We start from the raw sequence: 19,357 nt of genomic DNA on the forward strand, positions 1-19,357 counted from the left end.
GGAACTTCTCAAAAATAGCAGACAATGAAAAATTCTTCCTCAATGATGGAATTTCCAATTCTTCAAGAACGATGTCACTTCCGACTGAAATATTCCGTTTTATGCCGTACTTAGTAGGCATTTACCTTCTTATTGCATCAATATGTTTTTTGTTTACGTGACTCTCGGTCTTACTTTCTAAAACGTCATAGAAACATTATATGTTAATGTCTTCCCAGACGACAAGAGACTGTCCACATAAAGCTGTAGACTCCTACGATGAACTGCTTCAAAGTAGAACATAATTTCATGAATTGGTGAATTTAGATATTTACATTGCTGGAAACAGCACATTCTTTTTACAGTTTTATTTTATTCCACATTTGCAGTGATAATCAGTTCACTTCCGGGTCGCTGGTTTATTCACAGAATTGACTAACGAAGTTCATCTATAACATTTCAGAAGATTGTAAGTGTGTTCTCATTAACTAGATGAGACCGTATTTGCATCGAATATCAAGTCCAAGATGATATTTTCACATTCGTTGTTCTTGCTTCAAAAGGAACTTTCTTCTTAACTAACTCCATTTTACCTGAATTGTTTCAGTCTTGGTGGATTTTATATTTACCAATGACATCAATCTTACTGAATAGAAAATTTATTTATGAAGACACAAAGCTTGGCAAATTTTATTATTTACCCAACAGCAAATCACTCTGAAAATGACATGATAAATACTACTGATTTAGGTAACAATTCTGAAGTGCTTTCTGATTAATACCATCAGTTTACAGAATTACAATAATCTGTAACGCACTAGCTTTCTTGTGGCTGTTATTTTTAAGAAAAGTATCATAATTAACATTATATAAATTACGCATAGCGAATTTTCTAATCATTATTAGTTCAAATTTACGATCTCATGATTTTATAAACACAACTAATGGTCTAAAACAACCAACTTCTTTTCAGCCAATAGTGCATTAAAAACTGCTAAATTTTATAACTACAGTTTTGTTCTTCTTCGTGTGCATTTTATCGATGGCACATCGACATTTTCTCGTTACTTGTTGCCTATTCAACTAGACAGCCATTACTTGGTTGATGGGAACAGCCTTCTCCTCGTTGTGAACAGCTACTTCGGTGGACAGCGCGCTCTCTCACCTCAATAAACCTACAGCCTTCACAGCAGTTGTCGGTCCAGCACTGACGACTATGACACGAAACTCACCTGAAACAGAAGACGTAAGATGTTCGGTTACGCTATCATGACATTCATCAGGAAAGAAAAGGATGATTTTTACCCTTCTTTCGCTGATTTTAGTGCCTTGTCATCAGCGAAGAACGTACGTAAACACACAACACTAATCTGCACACAGTTTAAATCAGACAACGGTAGTATTTTTCGACATCTCAAAATTGGAATGCTCAAACACACATTCTTAAATTCCCCCCCCCCCCCCTCTCTCTCTCTCTCTCTCTCTCTCTCTCTCTCTCTCTCTCTCTCTCTCTCTCTCTATCATGGAGAAGACATGTGATCTCTTAAGTGCATTGTCTATGTCTATAGACGGGCCACGAAGAAACACCTGATAATAACTCTGCACTGACAAAGAAGAATACTATATTCAGTCCGTGGACAGCCGGCTCCTATACAATGCACTAGGTATGAAAGAAATGCGTCAATCAACGAACATGACTACGACATGAGCTCTAAGGAAGTTTTCGTTTTAACAAAATAAATGTCACTGACTGTAAGCAGAAAGTTTTGTGAGTCATCCATACTCACTACGCCGTCGTTATTGTTTTCGTTGTAGTCAGAAGACAAGTTTGCTGCAGCTATCACACTAGTCTACCCCGTGCAAGCCTTTGGATAACAAGTTTTTCGATAACAACTGCAACCTACATCCATTTGATCCTGTGTACAATTTTTGCCGCCCCCCTCCCCCTTCCCCCGTTTCTCTTAATCACTAAACGGACTATTCCTTGAAGGCTAAGAATGAGGAAGCGAGAGGCACTCAGCAATCAATCGCAATCCAATTAGTTTTTATCATTCTTGCAATTCTAGATTTCGGTTGTAAATAACCATCTTCATTTCATTTGAGTTACAATTCAAAAGACTCGCGGCAGTGTGTCAGCCTACGTTCTTACAGCTGTACAGGCAGAAGGAAACTAATGAGGTTGTTTGCAGCATGTGAAACAGCTTTAGTTGACGTCAACTAAGGCTGTTATACTTGTTGTAAACAACCACCTCATTTGCCTTCTGCCTGTACACTTGTAAGGACATATGGTGACACACTGCCGGGAGTCTTTTGAATTGTATCTCAAAAGCACTGGAGATGGCTATTTATAGCTGAAACCTAGATTTGCAAGAATAATAGAAACCAATGGGACTGCGACTGCTTGTTGTGAACCTCTCCGTATAGTCCATGGTCGCTTTAGACAACGGTTCCCTATGGAATCAAAGTTGGCTCAGGATAAGTCTTACAAATCGTTCCCTTTTCTCCCAAATCCGATTTTATGCCACCTCATTCGTTATTCGATTAACTAATCTGATCTTCCCTTCTTGTCTGAACTCCTCACCGTCCACGTTTCACTTCCGTACAAGGCTATAGTTCACACAAATACCTCGAAGAAAGACTTCATAACACTGCAATTTGTATTACACGTTAACAAATTTCTATTTTCAGAAATGCTTTCGAATGAAACATGTTTTACTGCTACCAGTCACAATTAATTATTTCCAAGATGCGTTTCGTAAAGCGGGGGAGGGGGGGGGAATAGAGGGGGGGGGGGAGTGGGCCAGCGAGTGGGTGGAGGGGGGCGGGATGAGAGACAGTGAGAGAGAACACTTTGATTATGATACGAATATTATACGCATATAGATACACTCTTAATAATATAAAAAGATCTATATACTGCCAAGCTGATAGAGTGTACAAAATGTTTGTGTGTGGGTGAATCTGTTGTGTTTTGTGAGTCAGGCCACTATTGTTCATGTGTCAGTATGCCAATTTACACTCCTGGAAATGGAAAAAAGAACACATTGACACCGGTGTGTCAGACCCACCATACTTGCTCCGGACACTGCGAGAGGGCTGTACAAGCAATGATCACACGCACGGCACAGCGGACACACCAGGAACCGCGGTGTTGGCCGTCGAATGGCGCTAGCTGCGCAGCATTTGTGCACCGCCGCCGTCAGTGTCAGCCAGTTTGCCGTGGCATACAGAGCTCCATCGCAGTCTTTAACACTGGTAGCATGCCGCGACAGCGTGGACGTGAACCGTATGTGCAGTTGACGGACTTTGAGCGAGGGCGTATAGTGGGCATGCGGGAGGCCGGGTGGACGTATCGCCGAATTGCTCAACACGTGGGGCGTGAGGTCTCCACAGTACATCGATGTTGTCGCCAGTGGTCGGCGGAAGGTGCACGTGCCCGTCGACCTGGGACCGGACCGCAGCGACGCACGGATGCACGCCAAGACCGTAGGATCCTACGCAGTGCCGTAGGGGACCGCACCGCCACTTCCCAGCAAATTAGGGACACTGTTGCTCCTGGGGTATCGGCGAGGACCATTCGCAACCGTCTCCATGAAGCTGGGCTACGGTCCCGCACACCGTTAGGCCGTCTTCCGCTCACGCCCCAACATCGTGCAGCCCGCCTCCAGTGGTGTCGCGACAGGCGTGAATGGAGGGACGAATGGAGACGTGTCGTCTTCAGCGATGAGAGTCGCTTCTGCCTTGGTGCCAATGATGGTCGTATGCGTGTTTGGCGCCGTGCAGGTGAGCGCCACAATCAGGACTGCATACGACCGAGGCACACAGGGCCAACACCCGGCATCATGGTGTGGGGAGCGATCTCCTACACTGGCCGTACACCACTGGTGATCGTCGAGGGGACACTGAATAGTGCACGGTACATCCAAACCGTCATCGAACCCATCGTTCTACCATTCCTAGACCGGCAAGGGAACTTGCTGTTCCAACAGGACAATGCACGTCCGCATGTATCCCGTGCCATCCAACGTGCTCTAGAAGGTGTAAGTCAACTACCCTGGCCAGCAAGATCTCCGGATCTGTCCCCCATTGAGCATGTTTGGGACTGGATGAAGCGTCGTCTCACGCGGTTTGCACGTCCAGCACGAACGCTGGTCCAACTGAGGCGCCAGGTGGAAATGGCATGGCAAGCCGTTCCACAGGACTACATCCAGCATCTCTACGATCGTCTCCATGGGAGAATAGCAGCCTGCATTGCTGCGAAAGGTGGATATACACTGTACTAGTGCCGACATTGTGCATGCTCTGTTGCCAGTGTCTATGTGCCTGTGGTTCTGTCAGTGTGATCATGTGATGTATCTGACCCCAGCAATGTGTCAATAAAGTTTCCACTTCCTGGGACAATGAATTCACGGTGTTCTTATTTCAATTTCCAGGAGTGTAATAAAGTAGGCTGCTGATAAAAACAGAGATTACACTGGCGTAAAAATTGTCACTTTTGTCACTTAGGATAGACTCCGGCTGTTTTCTTCGGTGTTTGTATATTTGGAGCGTTTAAAGGGTGCCTACTTTTGTGACTTTAGGTTGGGTATGTAGAATGTTGATATCTGTCTTATTAACATGTTTTGTTTTAGGCATGTGAGTGGCTACTGCCAATCTGTGTTTTTTTTGTTTTTTTTCCCTAGTGCTTACACGTATTACTTCAATCTAATCTCAAACGATCTACCGATCTCAACAGCCTACAAGTGTGAACGGAAATTAATGCCTCCGAATTTTTTATGTGGAAAATCTTAAAGCTTTTCAAATCAAAGAAACTTTAGTAACAGTCTACACCTCTATTCTTCACGTCTGCATGTTTACTTCTCAACATAGTCACCGTGCTGACAAACACATTTCTCCCAACGAGAGACCAGTTTGTTGATACCGTCACTGTAGAATTTTGATGGAGACAGAACCTCATCTCTGCTTGAACCGCTTCATTGCTACTAAAGAGAACTCCTCGAACGTGTTGTTTAAGTTTCAGAAATAGATGAAAATCGGATGGGACCAAGTTGGGACTGTATGATCGACAGTCAAGGTGACAACCACGGTCTCCGATTGTTGCATATGTTGAAACACTTGTTTGTGGTTTCGAATTGTCACGCTGAAAGACAGGGTGTTCCATGAGTCGACGAACTCTTCGAATTGGAAACTCAATTACAGCACGCTGTTTCTCGCGCACCGACGTATTGACTTTAGGCACCGCAATGTTAAACGCTACAATTCAGAGCTCTCAAGCGGCAGATGGCTTTAAATATGTAGACAAGAACAGAGGCGTCGTATGTTAATAACGTTTGTTTTGGTTAAAAAGCTTTAAGAGCTTTCACATAAAAAATTCAGAGGCATTACTTCTCAGGACGCCCTCACAGAAAAACAGCCCAAACAAGTTTGTGTACACGTGTACGGTCTAGTGGGTTTCTTTTGCTGCTGTTATGAGGTAATTTGTGCTAATCTTTTAGTCAATGATGAAAAATATGTTGATGTCCTTCTGTTCTGAGACACTCCACCCGATATGAGGTGTTACCAAGAAACGAGATTGTGTGGAAGAACTTATTCTCCGAGTGTTTTTTGTGCTGTAACTGTTTCGATATTACTGAGTGCTTCAATGGGTCGGCTGTAGCTACTTTCAATGGCTGTTTGTTTTATTATTTCCAATCCTTACTTGTATTTGACTTCAGAGACTGCTAGTAGGGCTGTTCTGTTGATCATATACCGGAACGCTGTCTTTTGTGGACTGTGGGTTGTGGATGGTAGTGTACGCGCGTCCATCTGTTGTTTACCAGTTAATAACGAGCATTGAGCTTTACCACTGACATTAGTCAGACATTAATAAGAAATTGGGCTGGCTGATGACTGCGTAGCCAAATGCCAACAAAGTAAGTACATTCAAAAACTGCAATTAGTTCTATAATTCCAATTTTCTCGATCTCAATTCAATTGCTCTAAAGGCTGGCGACCCCTTTAGATCGTGAGGATAATACTACAACCCTGTTAGATTTGCGAATAGGTGATTTCCTTTTTATTAGTCATGTTCAAATGGCTCTGAGCACTATGGGGCTCAACATCTGAGGTCATCAGTCCCCTAGAACTTAGAACTACTTAAACCTAACTAACCTAAGGACATTACACACATCCGTGCCCGAGGCAGGATTCGAACTTGCGACCGTAGCGGTCGCGCGGTTCCAGCCTGAAGCGCCTAGAACCGCTTGTGGCTCCCAGCCCGGTGCGGATGTTTCGATTTGCTGCCGATTAGGCGTTTGCATGCCTTTTTTCTGTTTATTTACCTGATAAACTTCTGATAATGTCTCGAGAGAATGTTTGTACCCCTGTTTTATAACTTCCCGTCACTGAAAAAATGCGATATGGTCAACGAAAGTTGAGCCAGAGACTAATGTGTGACTTGCCAACAAAACGAATTATTGTTCTAAGAGGCATGAAAGGGAAGGAAGATTTGGGTTTAATGTTCCATCGACGACAAACTAGGATTGGGAAAGTTTGAAGAAGGAAATCGGCCATGCTCTTTTCTAAGAAACGAGTCTGGTATTCTCCTCAATCGATATATGGCCAACACAGGAAACTTGAATCTGAATGGCAAGAACGGGTGTGAAGCCAATTCACCCTGGATGCGACGTGGGTGCGCTGCGGCGTTCTGTTCATCTGTAATCACGTTACCCTTTAGTGGTGTTGTAAGGTCTGTCGACCTGTCCGGCATCACCGCAGACAGTAATAGCCAACAGGATAACCTAGGTTGGTATCTCAGTCTTCACATGCTGGTTTGACTTTAGAGTCATCCCCGAAGTTATGGCGATCCAGCCGAAGGCACGTTCAGTTGTTTCCGTGTGAGATAACACCCACCCCACACAGTGCAGTATCATCGCTACATCAGATCTAAACTTCAACGCTTTCTCCCGTTTCTCACAGAGTTTGTGTGAAAAGGAAGTAAGAGCAAGATAACCTCTGATGATCCATCAGATAATGTACGATAGCTATAAGTAACAATAGCGAGTAGTAAAAATATTTAAAAAATTAGACAGGTAAGATACGACGCCCATATTACGAATGTATTACACCGTGTACACCGTAATGTATTATGTTACTGCCCTCTATTTGTGAACTGCATGTCAGAATTTGTCATTGTCATAATTCGTACTCAGAATGCGAACACCGAACGGTCCTTTCGTGTAATTACAAAAAGACATCTTATCTGGTACAGCAGCACGAGTCAACATCCTTATCGGAAACGTGGGGACCTTTGCACCACTGATCCGCTGGGCCGCGATAGCTGACTCCCTACCATCGAAACCGCCATTATTCCCACACATTTCGTTCTACCAGCAGAATACCTGCCTCAGCACACATGTCATCAAGATTTAGTGTGCAGCTACACCTTACTGGCATGAATTTCATATTTTCGGGATTCGGTCCTGTTTCTTGACACCAGGAGGGAGATATTGCTTCTACATTCACATCGATATTCCGCAAGCTACCGTGCAGCGCGTGGCGGAGGGTACCCTGTACCACTACTAGTCTTTTCCTTTCCTCTTCCACTCGCAAATAGAGCGAGGGAAAAACGACTTTCTACATGTCTCTGTACGAGCCCTAATTTCTCTTTACTTATGTTCGTGGTCCTTAGGCGAAATGTAAGTTGGCGGCAGTAGAATTGTTCTGTAGCCAGCTTCAAATGCCGCTTCTCTAAATTTTCTCAATGGTAATCGTCGAAAAGAACGCCGCCTTCCGTCAAGGGATTCCCACTGAGTTGCTGCAGCACCTCTGTAATACTTTAGTGATGTTCGAACATATCGGTAACAAATCTAGCAGCCCGCCTCTGAATAGTTTCGTAGTCTTCCTTTAATCCGACCTAGCGCGGACCCCGAACCAAACATTCCTGAAATTCACCCAATACACAGGAGTCGGACCTTTCGCCTTCCCTACTACAGTCCTTACATTCTCGTTCCATTTCATATCGTTTTGCAGCGTTATGAGTAGATATTTAATTGATATGACTGTCACAAGCAGCACATTACTAATGCTGCATTCGAACATTAAGGGTTTGTTTTTCCTACTTATCCGCATTAACTGACGTTCTTCCACATTTACAGCTAGCTGCCATTCATCACACTAACTAGAAAATTTGTTTAAGTCTTCTTGTATCTCCCTATAGTCACTCAACTCAGACATCTTAACGTATACCACAGTATCAACAACAAATAGTCCACCCCCAGTAGCTGAGTGGTCAGCGCGACAGAATGTCAATCCTAAGGGCCCGGGTTCGATTCCCGGGTGGGTCGAAGATTTTCTCCCCTCAGGGACTGGGTGTTGTGTTGGCCTAATCATAATCATTTCATCTCCATCGACGCGCAAGTCGCCGAGGTGGCGTCGGATCGAAAGACTTGTACCAGGCGAACAGTCTATCCGACGGGAGGCCCTAGTCATACGACATCATCAAATAACCGCAGATTGCTGCCCACCTTCTCTGCCAAATCATTTGTGTGTATACAGCACAATAGCGGTCGTATCGCACTGCCCTGGCCGACAGGTATGGCCGAGCGGTTCTAGGCGCTACAGTCAAGAACCGCGCGACCGCTACGGTCGCAGGTTCGAATCCTGTCTCGGGCATGGATGTGTGTCATGTCCTTACGTTAGTTACGTTTAAGTAGTTCTAAGTTCTAGGGGACTGATGACCTTAGAAGTTAAGTCCCATATTGCTCAGGGCCATTTGAACCACACTGCCCTGGGGCACTCCTGACGATACCCTTGTCTTTTATGAACACTCGCCGTCGAGGACAAAATACTAGATTCTGTTACTGAAGACGTCTTCGAACCACTTACATATCTGGAAACCTATTACGTATGCTCGTACCTTCCTTAACAGGCTGCAATGGGGCACCGTGTCAAAAGCTTTCCGGAAATCTAGAAACATGTAATCTGCCTACTGCCTTACATCCGTTGTTCGCAGTTTATATCACGTGAGAAAAGGGCAAGCCGAGTTTCACACCAGCAATGTTTTCTAAAACCATACTGACTCGTGGAAATTAACGTAGGGATATTGGTCTGTTATGTTGCAGGTCCGTTCTTTTACGCTTCTCATACACTGGAGTCACCAGCGCTTTTTTCCAGTCGCTTGGAACTTTGCGCTGGGCGAGAGGTTCGCGATAATGCAAGCTAAGTACGGGGCGAATGCCGTAGAGTACTCTTTGCGAAAGTGGATTGGGATTCCATCCAGACCTGCTAACTCATTTGCTTTCAAATCTTTCAGTCGTTTCTCTGCGACAGGAATGCTTATTACTATGTCGTCCATACGAGATTCTGTCCGATTGTCAAATGACGGTATGTTTGTACGATGCTCCTGCTTGAACGATTTCTCTAACGAGAAATTTTAAACTTCGACTTTCGTTCTGCTACCTTCAACCGCCACACCAAACTGGTCAACAAGAGAATGGATGGAAGGCTTAGCTCCACTTAGCGATTATACACAAGACCAGAATTTTCTAGGGTTCTCTGCCAAATCTTTTACTAATGTAGGACGGTGGTAGCTGTTGTATACCGCATAGATCTTATCGCAGACGCACGAATCACTACAAACCTTCGCTTGTCGTCGTTTGTAGGTTCTCTTTTAAACCTAGAGTCCAACAGCCTCTACTTCCTCAGGATTTTGAAAATTTCGTTATTAAACCATGGTGGGTCTTTTCCGTACTTAATCTACTTACTGGGCACGTAACTCTCCAGGCCACAACTACTCACATATTCACTTAAGTTAAATGAGCACAGTGTACATATTGTCTACAGGAAACATTTATTCTTGCTAAAGTCTTTAACTTTAAATGTCTTTTAATAAGGCGACATTGGATCCTACAGTTACGTATTAGGTACATCCTTGTACCCGTGTACTGTGGTACGTACGAAGGATGAGCACTGTCACACTCATGCAAAAACGTCAGGTTGGATTTAAAGATGCATACATCCGTTCCGTTCCAGAACTGGTCTTATGTACACGCACATTTTTCAGTTCTGTTATTTCTGGTCGTTTACGAAGGAGGTTATGTACTTTAGTTGCCTTTTTACTTCACATTAAATACAGCTGTATCGACAGGCAAGCCTCGGGCTAGACAGAGAGGAATGGTTCATGTTGGTGAGAAAAAATTAGTTGTTATATCCACCTGGAATAATTCAGGTCAGGACTGTCTTTTAAAAAATTAAAAAATGGAGAAAGTGAAAACTGAATAAATTTTTCAACTGGAAAGATCGCTAAAGTCATTGATTCATATCTTACTGGTTTCGGCAATTCTCCCTGGCCATGTTGTAAAGTGGTGATGAAAGTGAGCACTTGTAATCGGCACTGTAACATACATGTACTTACTGTACTGAGGGAGAAGACTGTGTAATAACGTAAACATGTGGTAGATCCGAAGATGGCAACAGTAAATTGCCGAAACCAGTAATCTATATGAATAAATGATTTGAGCTATCTGGGCACTTAAAAAATTTATCAAGTGTTCATAATACTTGAGATCGCCCCCTACGCTGACGATGTCGGAAGTGTACTAGAAAAGTTACTTTCCGATTACGTATTTCAGTTTATTCTAACTATGATATGTGTGTCTTTTGCAATTGTCTATACAGCATTGTAAGACTTTCGTCTGAAAAGTTTTTAAGGGTGTTGCAAGGGAGACTGTTCTGAGAAACAACAGCTAAGAAGAAAATTCGATACGTTGCGCCGTCTCCAGTTTATCTAGCAGTAAAGTTAGCCAATCGGGTAGTCTTGCGCGCAGCTTCCAGCAGCCTACCAAAGACAGTGTCTGCTACGGTCGCAGGTTCGAATCCTGCCTCGGGCATGGATGTGTGTGATGTCCTTAGGTTAGTTACGTTTAAGTAGTTCTAAGTTCTAGGGGACTGATAACTACAGCTGTTAAGTCCCATAGTGCTCAGAGGAATTTGAACCATTTTTTTGAAGACAGTGTCGCCAAACTTGGTCTTCGTTTGGTTTCCTCAAACCTAAAAAACTAAAGTTTTTCCAACCTAGCTTCTATTTATCACACCCGCAATAGGCACATTTTAACTGGTAATGAGCATCTGAACAAGTCGTAATTCACGGACCCACAGGTGATATGTGCATTAGAGCATTTCAGCGCGTGCAAGTGATTGAATTTTTCGCGCGACGATCTGGTTGGGTAATTTCAATGCTAAAGAACTCGGAAAAGGCGTAAAGTGTCGAATTTTTTTTCTTAACAATTCTTTCTCAGCACAGCCTCCCCTGCAACACCCTTACAAGCTTTCCAGACTATTTCGGACCACCTTGTATATCACTGCAAATCCGTATTGGCGCCATGTACATGTCAACGTCTCCTCTGTGCTTTCTTACAAGGCCATTATGGCTAGTGGAGTATAAAAGTTATGTAGCAGACAGAGCTAATAGCAAAATGACTGCTAGGATGACTCGTCTACCGCACACGGTCCGCCTGCCACGAACTGAACGCCGGTGTCTCGCTTCCTGCAACAGCTGCGGCACATTTTCACACAGTGCGTATCTCAACAGCTGTAGCACATATGTGCAGAGGTCTTCGTTTCCGGTACTGACAGCCCTTCCCAGCTTTAACCTGAGCGCACTACCGGTAGTCTCTCTCTCTCTCTCTCTCTCTCTCTCTCTCTCTCTCTCTCTTTCTGTCCCCCCCCCCTCCCTCCCTCCCACTCGCGTCAAAAGATACATTTGATCGCATCAGCTATGATCCTTCGATAAGTAATTATCATCGCAACGAAACACTTAAAATGAGACTGACTTGTTAAGTTCCCATCGAAAAAGGATTTCACAGCCACGGCGCACTGTAAAGTTGATTTTTTTTTTTTTTATAATGGTAGTCAATATTAAATGAGAGATAAACTTATACAAAAGACGGAAAGTCATTAGAGCTGCATTCCTTCGGGATCGATGACTCGCAAAGTCGAAAAATTCACTCGCAGCAAAAACGTTGCTACGTCTTGACAGTTGTTATGGAAGGCATTCTTGCACATTAACCTACTGCCTTACTTATATTTTCCCCATATTCGACCCTATATTTTGTTTTACATACTTTCCTCAATATAATATAATACTTTTCACAGGTATTCCTTGTAAATCTATCCTTACTATTTACTGATTTATTGGAGTGAGGAGGAGTGAAGATAATACTGTTTTACAAGTTTTGTTGGTATGGTATACCAGAAAAAATACAGGAACGTGCAACGCGACTAGACATTTCTGAAACTCAATTCCGTGTATAAGTTTTCTTCTTCCTTGTTTGCACACTAATCGATTTCCGGAGGGTGTTTTCTTGATGGGATTGGGAAGGGGATAAACCTTACAAAACCTGAGAAAGATTGCTTAAACTCACAAAATATACAAAGGAATTGAGTGTGTTATAACACCACTAAAACGATCAGTGTCTCAGCTTCCCAGTGGTATATAACATGTCATGCCATCTGTTAACAGAGAAGAAGAAACATTAAGAAGCAGCTACAGCTGCTCGGCCAGTCTCACTGCCGGCAATGTAATAACAGACTTGAAACCTGCGGCAGGCTGTGAAATCAATGCTGACTTTCCTGTTGAAAAACGCCACGTGCCGTTATCTCAAAGACAGTCATTACCTTTTGTTCGCTATTTGTTCAGAATATTAGAGTAGAAAAAACCGTGTTATATCTAATAAGGTCCCCAAACCACAGGGGTTTCACAGCTGTGCCTCAAAAATTTTTATTTACTGATTCATTTATCCTAGCAAAATTATAGACTCTCTCTTACATGTAACCAGGTAGCCTTCATATTTTGAGCAGCCGACTAAGTTGACAGAGTAGTGTCGCCACGAATCTCGTCTGGCCACAGCCATCCTTACCAAGCAATAACATGATCAATTAGACCATTCAGGTCGACACATTGAGATTACAGCGAGATTCACCTGAAAATGCTACGTTTTGCCACTAGTCACACCAACGACAGCTCTAAATGCCTAATGTACTGTAAGGTTTTTGTGTTTTCTGGACAATGTAATCCGACGGCATGGCATGCGTCCAGGTTGAACAGTCTACGCGGACTCGACGTAATCCATTGGACTGCTGTAGCGCCGAGCAAATGTAGAACGAAAGTGTACGGTCACCTTGTGCGATTGTCGCGTTGCGTCGTACAGCGCATGCTCACTGTTCCATTTCCAGAAGACCGTTCGACTTCACATGCTGATATTACTGATACTGTGCCCTTTGGCGACAAAAAATTATACTATCAGTTCATACATCGATTGCCGGCTCTTCATGGGGACGATTTACTTTTTCGGTAATATAAGAGAGAGCGCTGCCACGGGGAAGTTTACGCCCTCTCAATCATTCATTCATTCATTCATTGATGGTACATTTTACTATATTTTCGCAGTTCTTTAATTTAGTGCTATCCTTTCTAAATATATCAACTTTCCTTCATTTTAGTATGGATGGGATTTCAAAAAGGAGATGTACTTACTACTGTTAAATGATCCATTATAAACTGTGAAATAAATACGGAATCAGAATGGCAAATTCTCTGTATGAATTAATTATGAGAATTAAGGATGAAAATAATTCCTGATTGCGCCCAGCAGCCACATACCGTAAGTATCGAAATGAGAAACTGCAATGAAAATAAGTTGACTTTGTGCATACATTATTCTAATATGACATGCCAACAGCGGGCAATTTTAGTTTGTCAGCAACTGGTTGAGACTTGCACGTGATTGTACAGACGGCAGAAAAAGTGAGATTCGTGCTAGACGGTACAAAGTACGTTTTTACAATTATCGAGCAGCTAGACAAGTCGCAGAATTGAGAATTGCCAATATCTCTCGCTAACAAACAAGCTAGAACTTTGCCACTCTATTTTGGTACCGGGAGTAGTGGCAGGCGACAATTCTCATATACAGGCAGTGACTGCTTTCGTTGAACTGTTACTAAGGGAAGAACAATAAAAATATGCTTGAACTAGAACACATTCAACCATGTAAATGGGAATGTTGATAACCTATGGTTAAAGATACTGAACAGGCACGCTCAAAATAAATAGCTTACAATCAAAATCTGCCCGATGCAACGTCAAGCGGAAAGATACGTATCGGGTATTTATTCAAACAATTTTAAGGCAAAATTTTATCTTTCGGATTATCAAACACTCACAGGAAGTTTTGGTTCTTTGTACTGTCAGTTTACGAGTAGAAATCATCTCTTCCGCCAATGAATGAGCATCCTGGTACTGCAGTAGTAGATACAATAAAAATAAAATCCCAAATTCTGCCTTTCAAACACTTTCAAGGCCTGAATTCAATATTCGCTATAGAAAAAATGCATCAGCACGATCAGGATAAAATTTATATAACATGGTATTCAAACCAAACGTTGCTGTCGCTCAGACGAGTTCAATCATTGAGCTACCAGCATATTACACGATAGTCGCCCCAACAAAGTGGTATCTCTTGCCGTTGTTACGAACCGCAAGAAAGCACCTCTTCCGAATCTATACTCGTAAAAAGGAAACCGAGTCTTTTTTGTCTGTGTTTGCAGGGTGGAAGCAATCCTTGTAGAGTGTGGACTGTAGCTCGCCAGAATGGTAAAATTTTATAATGTTGAAAGTATCTGCGTGAATTAAAACATAATTTTGTTTCGTTCACTGCACAGTTTCGGCTGTGTAGCCATTTTTTAAAGGTTTACACTATTGCAGCCCATAAAAATCGTCATACATTGATCAGAGTACAAAAATTCATCAAACCACACAAATTATAATTCAAACGCACAAAGTTGGTTACATTACCGGACTTCACAATGAAAGGCATGGCAGCTGCTGTCTAGAAAACTACTCATCCATCATACCACTAGTATTTTATGGATGTACTGGAGTACTTACAGTATGTGATCAAAAGCATCCAGACACCCCAAAAAACATACGTTTTTTCTTATTAGGTGCATTGCGCTGCCCTACTGCCAGGTACTCTGTATCAGCGACCTCAGTAGTCATTAGACATCGTGAGAGAGCAGAGTGGGACGCTCCGCAGAACTCACGGACTTCGAACGTGGTCAGGTGATTGGGAGTCACTTGTATCATACGTCTGTCCGCGAGATTTCCACACTCCTAAACATCCCTAGGTCCACTGTTTCCGATGTGATAGTGAAGTGGAAACGTGAAGGGACACGTACAGCACAAAAGCGTATAGGGCGACCTCGTCTGTTGACGGACAGACGGCCTACAGTTGAAGAGGGTCGCAATGTGTAATAGGCAGACATGTATCCTGACCGTCACACAAGAATTCCAAACTGCATCAGGATCCACTGCAAGTACTATGGCAGTTAGGCGGGAGGTGAGAAAACTTGGATTTCATGTTCTAGCGGCTGCTCTTAAGCCACACATCACGTCGGTAAATGCGAAACGACGCCTCGCTTGGTGTAAGGAGCGTAAACATTGGATGATTGAACAGTGGAAAAATGTTGTGGGGAGTGACGAATCACGGTACACAACGTGGCGATCCGATGGCAGGATGTGGGTATGGCGAATGCCCAGTGAATGTCATCTGTCAGTGTATGTAATGCCAACAGTAACATTCGGAGGCGGTGATGTTATGATGTGGTTGTGTTTTTCATGGGGGGAGGGGGGGGGGCGCTTGCTTCCCTTGTGGTTTTGCGTGGAACTATTACAGCACAGGCCTGCACTGATGTTTTAAGCACCTTCTTGCTTGCCACTGTTGATCAATTCAGGGATGGCGATTGCATCTTTCAACACGATCGAGCACCTGTTCATAATGCGCGGCTTGTAGTGGAGTGGTTACAAGACAATGACATCCCTGTAATGGACTGGCCTGACCTGAATCCTATACAACACCATCGAGATGTTTTGGAATGCAGACTTCGTGCCAGGCCTCACCGACCGACATCGATACCTCTCCTCAGTGCAGCACTCCGTGAAGAATTGGATGTCATTCCCCAAGAAACCTTTCAGCGCCTGACTGAACGTATGTCTGCAACAGTGGAAGCTGTCACCAAGGCTAAGGGTGGGCCAACACCATACTGAATTCCAGCTTTACCGATGGAGGGCGTCAAGAATCTGTAAGTCATTTTCAGCCAGGCATCCGAATACTTTTGATCACACACTGTAAGCTCAGTGTCGGAGGCACACGGGGAACAGCACCTTGCCATCGTGGGCAAGGTCCTACAGGTGGTGTCTTGCTGTTGCCTTACTTCGACCCATGTCAAGGGTATAACTGAGTGAATGTGGTCAGTGCTTTGTATATATTGTTTTGTGTATGTACTGATAGTGTAAATGGGAGACTCTTCTAGTACACACGGATCCACGTAGAGAGTTCCCAACAACCGTTTCGTTCAGCCTTACAAAAAAGGGGATGTGAACTAATGAGCTGGCAAAATCCATACGGAAATTTCACCCTCAAAAGTAACTTTCACAGCGATTTCTAACAGACCAACGTATTGGCAAGAAAAAGAACCATCGGATGAGAAGCTCCACATAACTGTTAGATTCCTGGAGTCAATTTAGTAAAGTAACCCAGGCTGGTGTGTCTGTCCAATAAGACGACAAAGCCTCACAGTTCAAACTCGTATCGCCCGCCGGTGTGGCCGAGCGGTTCTAGGCGCTTTATTCTGGAACCGCGCGACCATTACGGTCGCAGGTTCGTATCTTGCATCGGACATGGATGTGTGTGGTGTCCTTAGGTTAGTTAGGTATAAGTAGCTCTAAGTTCTAGGACACTGATGACCTCAGATGTTAAGTCCCATGGTGCTCAGAGCCATTTGAACCAAACTCGTATCGCAGACACGATTCCGCACAGGAAGACATTGTTTCTTGCGCGACAGCTTGTGTGGCGCCACCGCACGGTGTCCAACCTAAACGCTGGTGGTCTCGCCTGCTCCTCCGCTTCAGAAGCCGCAGGAGGGGGTCAGCGAAGCCTCTCTTCGGGAAAAACTGGCCCTTTTTTTCCAACGTGGTCACTTCATTGAGTCACTACCGAGCTAATAAAACTGCAATACTCTCGCCGTTATTTTCTTGTGTAATCTATGTATTCTTTCTCCGTGGTTAGCATGCTTCTGACAACAGCAGCCCATAATTATGGATTCACGGCTTTTCCCACATTATGAGCCTGATTCGCTTCCTCCCGTGTTTCTTAAAGAGCTATATATTGAATTTAACTAAACTAAAGCATCTCCGTTACACGTCAGTAACCCTTCCCCCCGCCCCTAAATAATTCCAACGCCACAACTGAAGCACTTGCTATAGATTGCAATCACCAACGCCGAACGGTCAAGTGAGTATACAATTTTGCAGATAAGCTTTAATTTACCTTTAAAGTTGCGGGAAGGAGTGAAGAGTTGCCGCTACCTTTGTGATCGATCGTACCCCAACTTCTCGACCGAGCGAGGTGGCGCAGTGGTTAGACACTGGACTCGCATTCGGAAGGACGACGGTTCAATCCCGCGTCCGGCCATCCTGATTTAGGTTTTCCGTTATTTCCCTAAATCACTCCAGGCAAACGCCGGGATGGTTCCTCTGAAAGGGCACGGCCGACTTCCTTCCCCATCCTTCCCTAATCCGATGAGACCGATGACCACGCTGTCTGGTCTCCTTCCCCAAACCAACCAACCAACCCCACCTTCTCAATTAATTAATATCGTCACAAGTGTTGACAAAACAATCATACAATTCCTTCCAGAGCTTCACAGGTCTGGATCATTGTATCCCATCTCCAAGGTATTACAATATAAATTAAAGGGACCGAGAGCGTAAAATCCTGTGCCTGCCCGCGTGCATAACGTCCCTATTCGGCAAATGAGTTACTATCAACAGCATAATATCCCCTCACACTATGAGATACTTCTGAAAAATTTGCAACTTAATCAAGGAATGGGCTCGAAGCTTGTTGATCAGGAGCTAAACGCCACCACGGTCGTCCTATTTTCGGCGAAATCTCTTCCTTTATGATTACTCGATCGTTCTACGTGCAAGGCAAGCGGCACCTTGCGTTGTGCGTCAGTCGCCAGCGGGGTACTGCTACGTCATCTGGGAACTCGCCGTCTCCGCATGCTCGGCCACTCGATACGCAAGTGTCCGCCGCTGCCCATTTAAGTGGTAGCTCGTCAGTTGGGTCTATTGCTGGGTACAAGTACATGATACGAGCGTAGAAACGAGAGCGGGTCCAAGAGTTCACAGGTACAACCGATGACTCCTGGCATCCGCTACATACACAACTTTTGGGTATGACTATTATTATTTACTAGTGCATTGACTAATCTCTTAGCAGTGAATATTGTTCTGTTTATACGTTTATTTGCATTTATATATGTATGCACGTTTGTATGTATGTATACATGCACATATATGTGTGTGTATACAGGGTGGCGCCAAAAGTCACTGGTCTCTGGGCACAGACTGAAACAAAAGATTGAATTTATGTTTCATTACAGATAAAAAAAATACTTTCAATTATTTTTTATGTACAAACTGTTTTCTGCCTTCATTAATACATCTTTGAAATCTTTTTGGAACACTGTTACATACTCTATGGCACAGTGTGGTATACCGTCCAAATCATGAAATGAGTCGTGTATGTAGTTCAGCAATGGTCTGTGGCTTTTGAGAACAAGCAGAGTCCTTGACGACACTTCATACGAAAAAATCCACGGGCGTGATATCTGGTGAACGTGGAAGTATGACAATATCTGCTCTTCGACCAATCACTTTTCTTTGGAAGGTTTTGTTTAAAAAATCGCGGACGATAGTTTTTTTTTTTTTTTTGGTAGGGTTTAAGGGCGCTCAACTGCTGAGGTCATTAGCGCCCAGTCACTGGTGTTAGAGCACATGGAATCTGCTAAAACTCAAGGGGATGGGGGGACACCAGAAGGACCTGACAAAGATGCAGATTAAATAAGTAAAAAGGTTAAATGTCTTTGGTCAAGCCAGTTAAAGTTATAAAACGCAGAATACGAGCAGCTGCTCGAGCGTCATCAGCTAAAACATCCGGTAAAGTAGATGGCAGGGACAGGACAACACGAAATTGACTAAAACGGGGACACGACAATAAAACATGGCGCACCGTTAATGCCTGACCACAAGGGCACTGCGGGGCTGGGTCACCGGAGCGGTGGCTAAACCGGCAATGCCCAATCCGCAACCTGGTCAGAAGGACCTCCTCGCGCCGAGATGGTCGGGAGGAAGTTGTCCAAGCAGTTGGGAGCGGTTTTACTGCCCGGAGCTTGTTTCCTTGGAGGAATGACCAAGCATCCCACCACAACGACACAAGCCTCTTACATACATCCCCACGAACGTCAGATGACGGGACACAATGGGAGGCTGGCCGAG

The 19,357-nt window shown here is 43.9% G+C and overlaps 1 protein-coding gene across 1 annotated transcript in view; it reads right to left on the reverse strand.

Moving 5' to 3' along the window:
• Positions 1-735: 735 nt before the first annotated feature.
• LOC124723026 (liprin-alpha-2-like) overlaps positions 736-19,357 on the reverse strand; it is a 152,609-nt gene continuing 133,987 nt past the window's right edge. The window contains exon 2 of the mRNA XM_047248199.1: positions 736-1,211. Within this exon, the coding sequence (XP_047104155.1) occupies positions 1,194-1,211 (18 nt within the window). The 3' untranslated portion in view covers positions 736-1,193. The remainder of the gene's footprint in view (positions 1,212-19,357) is intronic.

This window comes from Schistocerca piceifrons, chromosome X (genome assembly GCF_021461385.2).
Source record: "Schistocerca piceifrons isolate TAMUIC-IGC-003096 chromosome X, iqSchPice1.1, whole genome shotgun sequence".
Taxonomy (NCBI): Eukaryota; Metazoa; Arthropoda; class Insecta; order Orthoptera; family Acrididae; genus Schistocerca; species Schistocerca piceifrons.